This window comes from Nicotiana tomentosiformis, chromosome 12 (assembly GCF_000390325.3).
Source record: "Nicotiana tomentosiformis chromosome 12, ASM39032v3, whole genome shotgun sequence".
In the NCBI taxonomy this organism is placed as follows: domain Eukaryota; kingdom Viridiplantae; phylum Streptophyta; class Magnoliopsida; order Solanales; family Solanaceae; genus Nicotiana; species Nicotiana tomentosiformis.
This window is the reverse complement of record NC_090823.1, coordinates 26661553-26674290: the sequence shown is the minus strand read 5'-3', so window position 1 is coordinate 26674290 and position 12738 is coordinate 26661553. Positions and strand designations below refer to the sequence as shown.

The window sequence follows — 12738 nt, the reverse complement described above, 5'->3', positions numbered from 1 at the left end:
TGGTCAACGGGGCTGATATAGATGAAAACCCCTTCACAAACTAGTGATAATAAACTGCCAAACCCAAGAAGCTTCGAATCTCTGTAGCTGAAGTAGGTCTAGTCCAGTTCTTAATGCCTCAATCTTCTTAGGGTCCACCTTATTGCACTCGGAAGATACAACACGGCCCAAAAAGGCAACCTAGTCCAACTAGAACTCACACTTTGTAAACTTGGCATATAACTGACGATCCCTCAGAGTCTGAAGTACGATATACATATGCTTCTCATGCTACTCTCGACTGCAGGAGTAAACCAAAATATCATCAATGAATACGATAACAAGAAAATCCAAATAGGGCTTGAACACCCGTTTATCAAATCCATAAAGGTTGTTGGGGCATTAGTCAAGCCAAATGACATCACTAAGAACTCGTAGTGACCATACCGAGTCCGAAAACCTGTCTTAGGGACATCCAATGCCCTAATATTCAAATAATGATAGCCAGATCTCAAGTCAATCTTTGAAAACACCTTGGCACCTTGAAGCTAGTCAAATAAGTCATCAATCATTGGCAATGAATACTTGTTCTTGATAGTGACTTTGTTCAACTGCTGATAATCTATACACATCCTCATCGTTCCATCCTTCTCTTCACAAACAACACTGGTGCACCCCAAGGCGAGATACTAGGTCTAATGAATCCCTTATCAAGCAAGTCCTACAACTGCTCCTTCAATTCTTTCAACTCAACTGGGGCAAGATGGTACAGTGCGGTTGAAATAGGTTGAGTGCCTGAAACTAAGTCAATGCAGAAGTCGATATCTCTATCGAGTGGCATCCCCGATAAATCTGTAGGAAACACCTTTGGGAACTCGTGTACAACTGGCACTGAACCCATGGAAGGAACCTCCGCACTAGGATCACAGATATATGCCAAATATGCGAGACATACTTTCTCGACCATATGCCGAGCCTTCACATAAGAAATGACCCTTATAGTAGAATATCCAGGAGTCCATCTCCACTCCAATCCAGAAAACCCCAGCATGGCTAATGTCACAATCTTGGCGTGACAGTCCAAAATAGCATGATAAGGTGACAACCAATACATGCCTAAGATCACGTCAAAATCCACCATATCAAGAAGTAGAACGTCTACCCTAGTATCATAGATCCCGATAGTGACCAAACAAACACAATATATCCGGTCTACCATAATAAAATCTCTAACATGCGTAGACACATAAACACGAGCACTCAAATAATCATGATACATATCCAAATATGAAGCAAAATAGGATGACACATATGAATAAGTGGAACCCGGATCAAATAGAACTGATGAATCTCTATGGCAAACTAGAATAATACATGTGATGACCGCATCTGGGGACTCTACCTCACTACTCTGGACTCTGCCTCTTGGGCAGCCTCTAACTGGCTGGCCTCTACCTCTAACGGCCTGACCACCATCTTTAGCTGCCTAACCCACGCCTTTAGCTGACTGAGCGAGCGATGGAGCAACCGGAGCCGGAACCATGGCATGAGAACCCTGCTGAGGCATACTACTCAGAAGTCTGGGACAGTACCTTCTGATATGACCCGTACCTCTACACTCAAAGCACTTTCTCAGTTGTTGTGGCTACTAAATCTAGGACTGACCCTAATGGTCCGGATAACCATTGTGATAGCTCTGAATCGGCGGTGCACTAATATGAGCTGGAGGTGCACTGTAGGCTAACTGTTCAGGATGAGACTCATAAGAACCACGACTTCCCGAAACACTGTGTGATGCCTGAAGTGATAATTGGATCGGCCTGATAGGATGGCCTCTACCAAAATAATCCCGGCCTCCAGACCACCGAAATAACGAGGCCTCTTCTCATATGCCACCTCTCTTCCCTAACCATGAACTCTCTCAATCCATCTAGAAATCTCTACAACCTGGTTGAAAGAAATGCCATCCTCTGTCTTTCTGGCCATCTGTAGCCTGATACCAAAAGTAAGGCAATCAATTAATCTCCTCACCCTCTCCCTCTCAGTAGGAATCAATACAACTGCATTGTGAGATAAATCCACAAACTTGGTCTCGTACTGGGTAAAAGTCATGCTACCCTGCTGGAGGCGCTAAAACTTGCTGTGATACTCCTCTCTCAGAGTAAAAAGAATGAACGTATCCAAAAATAGATGTGAGAACTGATCTCAAGTGAGTAGAGGTGAGCCTACTGGTCTGCCTCGAACATACTCCTGCCGCCACCTATTGGCGGAACCATGCATCTAAAATAATACTAAGTCAACTCCATTGGACTCTACAATACCCATGTTACACAACACCTCGTGGCAATAATCTATGAAATCCTATAGGTCCTCAAAAGATGTGCCACCAAAACGAACAGGAAATAACTTAGTGAACTTGTCCAACCTCCTCATCCCCTCAGATGACTTAGCATGCCTCTCCATGGGCTAAGTAGCAATGATAGGTTGAACTACTCCAACTGCTGGGACCGCTGGACTCTGATATCCATGAGCCATCTACTTTGGTATGTGAGTGGCGAGAGTCTGGGCTCATCCCCCAGCCTGAGAGGTGGCTGGTGCCATAGAAAATGCTCCAGCTTAGGCCACACTCTCCATAAGGCCAACCAGATGGACTATAGCATTCTGAAGTACGGGGGTGGTTATGAACCTCTCCGGGGCCTGAGCTGGTCCCACTGGTGCAGTATGAACATGGATATCCTCTTTCTGCTCGATCTGAGGATCTACAACAAGTGCTACTACGAGTGCTCTAGATTAAGCTCCGCTTCGGCCCCTACCCATTGGACCACGGACGCAAATCAAGAAATATCATATGAAGCTAATAGGGGTCTCAGAATACATAAATAAAGGCTAGTACTCAAAACGACCTAGCGGGTCGTCACAATACCCCATCTTGTTCTATATTTTAGATAATTCGTTATTAGTAAATCATCTCTTGCCTTTATCCCTAATGGAGCTCGCCAACCTAAAGTACAACAGATGATAATTTTAAACCATCAAAACTGAAGGGGTAAATTTGGACCGTTATTCACAAAGTATTTGATGTGTGAATCATTCCGGTTCATGTTAGAGGTCCATTAACGTCAATAGACAAATACAATATTGATTTGCAAATAACTAGGGTATGAACAGACCCAAAGAAGAATGGGGTAAAATTGAAATATTTCATTTGTAGAGGCATAAATGTGGACCTTTTCTCTATCTAAATTAGCATTCCCTGAAATTAAAACTGGTTAGTGAACTAAGGTGTCCCAAAAATGAACTACTAATATACATGAGACATGACAAGTCCTTTGTCCATTTTCTTAAGACTGAGATTATGATGATTAATTCTTTTAAGGTTTAGTTTACTTAGGTATTGAAATGCATTAGTATTTCACTTTAGGTTGTTGAAAAGGCATTAGTATTTAACATGGACAAACCCATTGTATAGGAAGTTTTTTTTTTTTTTTTTTTGGTGGTGGGGGGTTTGACAATGACCCCTACCTTGTTTATAAGATACCAAAAAAAGTACAACAAGAGAGACATAAAACCTTACCTCCATATCAAGGCCAACTAAAATTAATAGTCTTAGAACTAATACCTATCTACCTTGATAAACAAGCTGAAGACAAGGACTAATTCAAAGAAAACTGTTACAAAAAGACCTAGTCCAAAACTGGAACAAGGTCATAGCGGAAATTAAAAACATGTAACTTCATGGTGGATCAAAGTTCCATCCTTCATATTTCACTGGTCTGATTCTGAATATTGGCAGCCCCAGCTTGTCAATTCTACGTGCTCCTCTGGCTTCTCTAGGTAGATCACCTTTTTGCGTAAAAATGGTATTTTGATGTATTGTGGTAGCGTATTTAGCAAGTGCATCGACTACCATATTACCTTCCCTATAACAGCGAGAAACCTTAATATTCCTCTCCCTCACTCTATCAATGATATGTAGAATACTACTTTTGTCACGACCCAAAATCTCACCACATGCGTTGTAATGACACCTCGTCTCTAAGATTAGGTAAGCCGATTTTAATTACATTTTGAAGCCATTTATTTTTTTAAATTAAATAAGTAATCAAAACTAACATCGGAACAAATATGAACATACAATTTCCCAAGACTGATAGTACTGAGTCACGAACTCTAACTGAATATATGGAATGATCACGAGGACCGAATATACAATACCGCTAGATTTCAAATTAACAGTACAATGAAATAAAAAGACTCCAAGGGATTGCGACGACCAAGCAGCTCTACCTTGAATCCTTACGATCCCGCTTTAACTATGCTAAAGTCCGATATCTCCAATACCTGGCTCTGCACAAAAATGTGCAGAAGTGTAGTTTGAGTACACCACGGTCGGTACTGAGTAAGTATCAAGACTAACCTCAGTAGAGTAAAGACGAGGTACAGTCAAGACACTCACTAGTCTAATAACATGTGCAATATAATATACAAAATAATAGAAAACAAATAACAATAATAGCAACATCAAAATTCCAGTAATATGTACAATAATACAACAAGAACACCATTAATATCGCTTAATAAATAATGAATACATGTACATCCAATTAAATTAAGTTCTCCAAATAAATATCTTTCACATATAATTCTTCCAAATAACTCTCTTTCAAATATAATTTTCTCAAGTAATTATTTTTCAAATATAATTCTTTCAATAAATCTTTTCAAACATAAATTTCCTCAAATAAATATCTTTCAAATATAATTCTTTCAATAAATCTTTTCAAATATAATTTCCTCAAATAAATATCTTTCAAATACAATTCTTTCATATAATACTTTCTAAGTACAAATCCTTCCAAATAAATATTTTGAATATAATTCTTTCAATTAAGAAGTTACCCCGTGACACCTCATTTCATAATCTTAAAAATACGGGTCTCAATCCATTTTCATATTTCTAAGGCATCTCGTGCCCATAATAAAATCATCAAATTTCCCCGGCACGTCGTGCCCTCATATCATATCACAACTGCATGGATAATTCACGTGCCAATATCCTCATTATTTACTCACAACACCTCGTGCCCATATTTTATTTTATAATCTGCATAGCAATAGCCACATGCTCTCAATTTCAACATAAATCAGATTGTTATCAATTTACCAATAACAAGACAAATTGCACAAGGTATAAAAATAAACACAAGAAAATCACAACATCACATGAAGATCACCAACACCACAACTCCACATCATCACATATTGTCCCTGAGAATAGCCACCCTTATCGCTCCTATTGCCACCCTTATCACTCCTATAGCCACCCTTATCGCTCCGCCCAGAAAATATCAATAGCCACCCTTATCGCTCCTATTGCCGCCATTATCGCTCCCATTGCCGCCCTTATCGCTCCGCCCAAACAATATTCCAACAAACACAACAACAGTGAAATGCCACCCTTATACCCACATAATATCAACAGTGAAATGCCACCCTTATCTCCTCAAAATAATAACTCGCACAACATAATAATTTACACGGTAAATTATCACGGCAACATAACAAAATCAATTTACATTATAGTTTACCCAATGGCCACAACAAATTCTAAGGATATAACAAAATCAATTAATTTCATAACAAATAGCCCAAGGCCCATACAATGTATATATGAAACCTCAAAAATAATTAACAGAGATAGAAAAATAATCATATAGGGCACACCATTTAGATAACTATATTAACACATCTTCTTAAGTTCATTTAATTAATTATTTGCAGAGGAAAAATCCATAATAAAATTAAATCCCATGAATATCAAACCAACAATACTCACGAAATTACACAAACTTTCAAGTAACAATCACATCAAATTGTCACATAAAAATAAATTCAACAACAAGGATTTAGGCATGGCAAATAAATAATTTAATAATTATCAACAATTACCCGATTTACTACACAATAATGCCTAAGACTTTAATCCAATAAAATTTGCATATATAAGCCCGAGTGCGTACTCGTCACCTCGTCTACCCGGATTTTCACATTTTATAAATGGCACATAAGACTCGACGCCAAAGGTGTAATTCCCCCACTCGAGATTAAACAAGATACTTACCTTTTTGAAGTTAGGCCGGTATTCCAAAATAGACTTCTTGCTTTAATTGACCTCCTGACAGCTCAAATCTATCCAAATTAATTGTATAACTTTATTAAAATTTATCAAAAATAATTCCGGATAATAATGTGTCGACTTAAAAATTTATTCCAAAAAGTCAACAAAAGTCAACGCGTGGCTCGCCCCTTGGAACCCGACATAATTTTTTATGAAATCCGAACACCCATTCTGATACGAGTTCAACCATACCAATTTTATCGAATTCCAATAAACACTCGACCTCCAAATCTTAAATTTTCGTTTTTGGAAGATTTTATAAATATCTTGATTTTCCTCCATTAAAGTCCGAATTAAATGATGGATTCAAAGGCATAATCATGAAAATTAATCAAAACTGGATAAGAATCACTTACCCTAAACACGCAAGAATCTCTCCAAAAATCGCCTTTTACCGAGCTTCCAATTTGATTTTGTGTTATTTTCACGACCCAAAATCCAATTAGTCGTGATGGCACCTAACTCAACCCGTTAGGTAAGCCAATTACCAACTATCCAATTCCAATGAAATTAATAAGGTAATTAATTAAAAGAAAATAAATAAAACCAATATATTTTCCCAAGAACTGGTAATACAAATCATGAGCTTCTAAGAATAGAGTTTACAAAGCTGGTATGAAGTAAATACATCATCTGTTTGAAAAGTACATAAACAGAGTTTTATGAATCTAAGGCTACCATGAACAAGAGGCAGCTATAACCAGAACGCAGGTACATCTTCAGATCTAACTCCCAACGAACACAGCAACATCAGCAGCTAACATCTGCACGCAAGGTGCAAAAATATAGTATGAGTACAACCGACCCCATATACTCAATAAGTAACAAACCTAGCCTTAGGTTGAAAGTAGTGACGAGCTTGTAACAAGGTCAGGGTCCACATCAATATCTGGTAACATATCATAACAATAAAATTAAGGCAACACAAAGAATAACTCAATAATAAAATGCTCAGCTCGTTTACAGTTTCCGAAAAAATAAATATTTTCTTTTCAAGTAAAATAGTAAAACTCAATTCTTTTCACTAAAAACATCAAAATATAAGTAAGTCTGAAAACTGTGATTTTTTCCAAAACTTTTCTTCTACAATTGAAAATTTTATTTTCAAATGGCATGAGGAAAGTATATCTCTATGCCTACATGTCAATGTGCATGCCAATGCAATGCAACATAGTGATAAAACCATATGCATACTCTCAGAATATCACTTCACTCAGTCCTCCCAGTCACTCAATCCTCTCAGTCACTCAGTTCTCCCAATCACTCAATCCTCACAGTCACTCAATCTCCCAAAATCACTCGGCATTCGCACTCAGTAGGTACCTGCGCTCACTAGGGGTGTGCAGACTCCAGAGAGGCTCCTTCAGCCCAAGCGCTATAATTGCACGGACAACTCATGTGTTGCACGAACAACTCACGTATTATAATATCAATATCTGTATCCGCACAGACAACTTACGTGCTATAATAAAACCAATATGGCATACTGCGGCGTGTAGCCCGATCCCATAATTATCCTCACAATCAAGCCCTCGACCTCACTTAGTCATCAATCTCTCCGGTCTCTCGGGGCTCACAATGTCATGAAAATAGCTCGAAAATGATGATATGATGTATCAATAAATAACAATAGAGACTGAGATATGATATGCAATGAAATGAATATGACCGAGTATGAATTTTCAATTTAAAACAAATAATTCATAGCAATATGACCTCTGTGGGTCCCAATAATACTGGCACATAGCCTCAACATGATTTTTAATATGATTCTCAGCTCAATTTCTTTAACACATAAAATTGCATGGAAAATGCCAAGATTATTTGACTACAAAATTTTATGAAATAATTATGTCACAATTTTTATGGTGCACGCTCATATGTCCGTCACCTAGCATGTGCGTCACCTCCAAAGGGTTCATACCCTCAGCTCCAAGATTATAAGAGTTACTTACCTCGAACAAGCTGAATCGAGCAAGCTAAAAAATGCTCCAGAAATTCCATTCTGCGTGTAACAACTTCCGAACGGCTCGAATCTAGTCACAATTAATTTGATTTAGTCAACCCAAATTATAAAAATTTATTCCATATCAAAATACTATTTTTTTCACAAAATCCAAAATTACACTCAAAAATCCCCTGTGAGGCCCACGTAATCAGAACTCGACAAAAGTTACAAAATATTAACGCCCATCCAACCACGGTTCCAACCATATAAATTTCACTAAATTCCGACGTCAACTTAACCCACAAATCTTCAATTAAAGTCATTGAAAATTTTTACCATTTTCAACCCAATCTTTTCCCATTTGAACTCAACAATCTTTCCATAAACCTTATTGATATGTATAAATAATACTATTACACCCAAGAATCATACTCTTAATCACCTATCTTTACCCAAACTCGAAATTGAAGACTAGGGGTTAGAACCTTACCTATTGGGTGAAGATCTTGTGATATTTCCTTGTTGGATTTCAAAGCTTGAACAAGATGTTGATGAACAAAGCACTTGAGCTTCTTCCTCTCTCTAGAACACTCTCCCCTCTCTAAAAATGTCAGATTTTTGCTCCAAAATAAGTCCCAAAGCCTATTTATCAAAATAGAGTCGGGTTATGAAAATAGAAAAATTAACCCTCCGAAAGTAGGTCTGTAGTCGCATAATAGACCGCAGAATGGGTATGCGGATCGCAAAATGGTCACAAAAATCGGTGCCCAGCACTAGGCTATTCTGGTCCATTCTGCGACCAGTTTGTGGTCGCAGAAGCATTTTCGCGATCGCATAATTGTCGTAGAATCTCATTTTTTCTAGCCTTTGGTAATGTGGTCATAACTTCTTATAGGAATGTCGAAATGATGAACGGTTTGAAGCGTTAGAAACTAGACTCAAAGATATTTCATTTGATAGGTAATACACCATATACCACTTCGTATCAAGAGATTTATGCTCATTTGAAGTTAGGTCTTGTGCGAACTCACTTGACTTTAGTTTATTATGAAATTTTCAACTTCTACATTCGATGCCGAAACCTATCGAATAAAGTCCGATTAACCTCAAATTTTTCACACAAGTCATAAATGATATATTAGACCTATTCCTATTTCCAGAATCGGATTCCAATCCCGATATCAAAAAGTCAATCCCCCGGTCAAATTTCCAAAAATTTAACTTTTGCCATTTCAAGCATAATTCTACTACGGACCTCAAAATAATTTTTCGGACACGCTCCTAAGTCGAAAATAACCATACATAGCTATTGGAATCATCATAATTCAATTCCAGGTCATTTATACATAAGTGAATATCCGGTCAACTTTTCAAACTTAAGTTTTCAGTTATGAGACTAAGTGTCTCATTTCACTCCGAAATTCTTTTGGACCCGAACCAACTAACCCGATAAGTCATAAATTAACTGTACGGCATAAATTTAGCAGTAAATGGGGGAACGAGGCTATGATACTCAAAATGATCGGTCGGGTCGTTACAGTTATGAACTCAAACCCCCGATTTTAGGACTTTTAATTCTGCCCACGTAGGCCTTCTTCGCGAACGTGTCCATCTCATCACGTTCACGTAGCGCAAAAATCCACTGATCAAAATTACCGTTCGCGAATGCGAAAGTCCTCTCGCGAATGCATAGCTTCACCTGCTAGACCCTTCGCGAAAGCGAGAGTTTTCTCGTGAATGCGTAGCTTCACCTGCTAGACCCTTCGCGAATGCGTTCTCCTCTACACGAACGCGTAGAACAAATCCTTGGGGTCCCGGCTGTTCCATTTTCACTCTATGCGAACGCGTCCTACTCTTCGCGTTCGCGATGTTCCACAAACAACACCTTCATGAACGCGAGCTCTTCTTCACGAACGCGAAGAATAAACTTCTTCAACAAAAACCAGAAAAATCTGCTATCTTTCCAAAGTCCAAAATGATCCGTTGAGCATCTGAAACACCCGAGGCCCCCGGGACCTCAAACAAACCTACCAACAAGTCTTAATACATCATACAAACTTGTCAAATTCTCAAATCACATCAAATAACATCAAAATGACGAATCACACCTCAAATTAAACTCTATGAACTTTGAACTTTTAAAGTCTATATCTTTTGCCGAAACACATCAAATCAATCCGAAATGACTTCAAATTTTGTACACAAGTCATAAATGACATAACGAAGCTATTCAAATTTTCAGAATCGAATTCCGACCCCGATATCAAAAAGTTAACCCCGATCAAACTTCCCAAAAATTTATCTTTCGCCATTTCAGGCCAAATTCCTCTACAAACCTCCAAATAATTTTTCGCACACGCTCCTAAGTCCAAAATTATCATATAGATCTATTGACATCATCAAAATTCCATTCCGGAGTCGTTTGCTCAAAGGTCAACTCTCCGGTCAACTCTTTCCATTTAAGCTTCTAAATAAGAATTGTTCTTTTAATTTAATTCCGAATCTTCAGTAAATCAAACTCTACCACACCCGCGGGTCATAATACATATTACGAAATTGCTCGAGACCTTAAGCCATTGAACGAGGCACTAATTCTTAAAACGACAAGTCGGGTCATTACATTTTCCACCTCTTAAACAAACGTTCGTCCTCGAACGTTCTAAGAATTATTCTGAGGTTACCAAATTGACGATTTTACTTTTACACAAATACTCACGGTTGATCCACGTAACCGTATTTGAGATAAGACCAACAACATCGTCTCATTTGAGATTATTTCTTTTATCCATATTTGTAAACTTTAAGACCAATTCCTTACACTCCAAACAAATTTCAAAAGGCCTGATTTTTCATAACAACGCATGATATTAGTCTCAACTGGCTATAGCAACTCGTGCCTACGCACACATCAACTTTCTTGATAGTGTTTAAGTACTTCGATTTTTTTTTCTGGGGTGTTACATTCTTCCCCGCTTAAGATTATTTGCCCTCAAACACATAACAAAATTTATCTATTCTTTTTCACGTCTCAATCCCCCAAATTTTACTAACTCCCAAATTTTTTAGAATTTTCGGTAGAATCTCCCCTGTAATTGGACCTATCCACCTGCCAGAGTAACACCAAAACAACTCTTAATAACACATCTACAACCCAACGAAGCACCACAATGTATATATCATTAACACTAATCTCGGCATTACAATCTCTGCATTATCATAATGATATCAAGACATGAAGTACATCATATGTATGCCCATCACCACACCTCTGGTCTTAAAAGTTGTTCATAATTAATTCCAGCAGCATCAATTAATCTCATATTAACCACCACATCGTTTCAAATATTTACAACACTGACAACAGAATGTGAGGCATGAAGACCTCATGATTACTTACTCGGATTAATGAGTCACATTTAACGCCACCTGGGCACTCACCTCATAGGCTAAAACTCAATGCTTACAGCACGAAAATGGATGAATATGAACAGAACAATATAAAAGAATTATCAAATAAGCCTAACAGGCATGACTCCCTATTAATACTGTTGTACAAATTAAATTTTACAAAGGGAGAATTTTTAAACTCATAAATATTTAACCACAAGGACCTCATCCTTATATAACTTCCACCGCGGCTTGTAGACCGGTTTAAATATTTCACATCATATAAAAATATGAGGATCTCGTCCTCAACTCCGAATCACAAGTATTTTGTGTATTGTGCCAAACTGAAATTTCAATTTCCTTTCTTTCTTCCTTTTTAATAAATTTTCGTAAATATTTTTCATAACACATAATGAACCCTCATACCGGTAGGGCATATAATTTATAAAAATTAGAATTAATTATCCCGAAACACATTAAACCCACTCTTATGAATAATAAAAATTACTTTTGGACTTATAGCCCTCAATGGTGCACAAAAATAAAATTACAGACACGGGCTCACATCCTCAATTCTCCCAAAAGGGATAACATATAAGTGGATCACAAATTTACGAAGCTCACCCATAAGCGGAGCATAATAGGAGGACTCACCTCAATATTCAGAACCGAATCAAATTAAGGGCAAATATCCTTTTATAACAAAAATTTGCACATATAAGCCCGAGTACGTACTCGTCACCTCGCATACCCAGCTTTTCACATTTTACAAATGGCACATAAGACTCGATGCCTAAGGGATAATTCCCCCACTCGAGGTTAAGTAAGACACTTACCTTTTTGAAGTTAGGCCGATATTTCAAAATAGCCTTCTTGCTTGAATTGACCTCCTGACAGCTCAAATCTATCCAAATTAATTGTATCACTTCATTAAAATTCATCGGAAATAATTCCGGATAATAATGCGTCGACTTAAAAATTTATTCCAAAAAGTCAACAAAAGTCAACGCGTGGCTCTCCCCTTGGAACCCGACATAATATTCATGAAATCCGAACATCCATTCCGATACGACTTCAACCATACCAATTTTATCGAATTCCAATAACAACCCGACCTCCAAATCTTAAATTTTCGTTTTTGGAAGATTTTACAAAAATCTTGATTTTTCTCCACTAAAATCCGAATTAAATGATGGATTCAAAGGCATTATCATGAAAATTAATCAAAACTGGATAAGAATCACTT

The 12738-nt window shown here is 37.6% G+C and overlaps 1 protein-coding gene across 1 annotated transcript; it reads right to left on the bottom strand.

Moving 5' to 3' along the window:
- Positions 1–700: 700 nt before the first annotated feature.
- Positions 701–2091, bottom strand: LOC138902383 (uncharacterized). The gene is made up of 2 exons (XM_070190243.1): positions 1890–2091; positions 701–1095 (listed from the first exon to the last, which is right to left on the bottom strand). Exons 1-2 carry the CDS (start codon positions 2089–2091, stop codon positions 701–703), a joined length of 597 nt encoding a protein of 198 aa, XP_070046344.1.
- Between the last annotated feature and the right edge of the window lie 10647 nt (positions 2092–12738).

Excerpts from the sequence above, each read along its gene's own strand:
- LOC138902383 (XM_070190243.1), bottom strand. The coding sequence starts at position 2,091 with ATGACTTTTACCCAGTACGAGACCAAGTTTGTGGATTTATCTCACAAT. Across the intron at positions 1,096-1,889 it reads ATGGATTGAGAGAGTTCATG|GCATGTATTGGTTGTCACCT; the intron begins GTTAGGGAAGAG and ends ACGTGATCTTAG.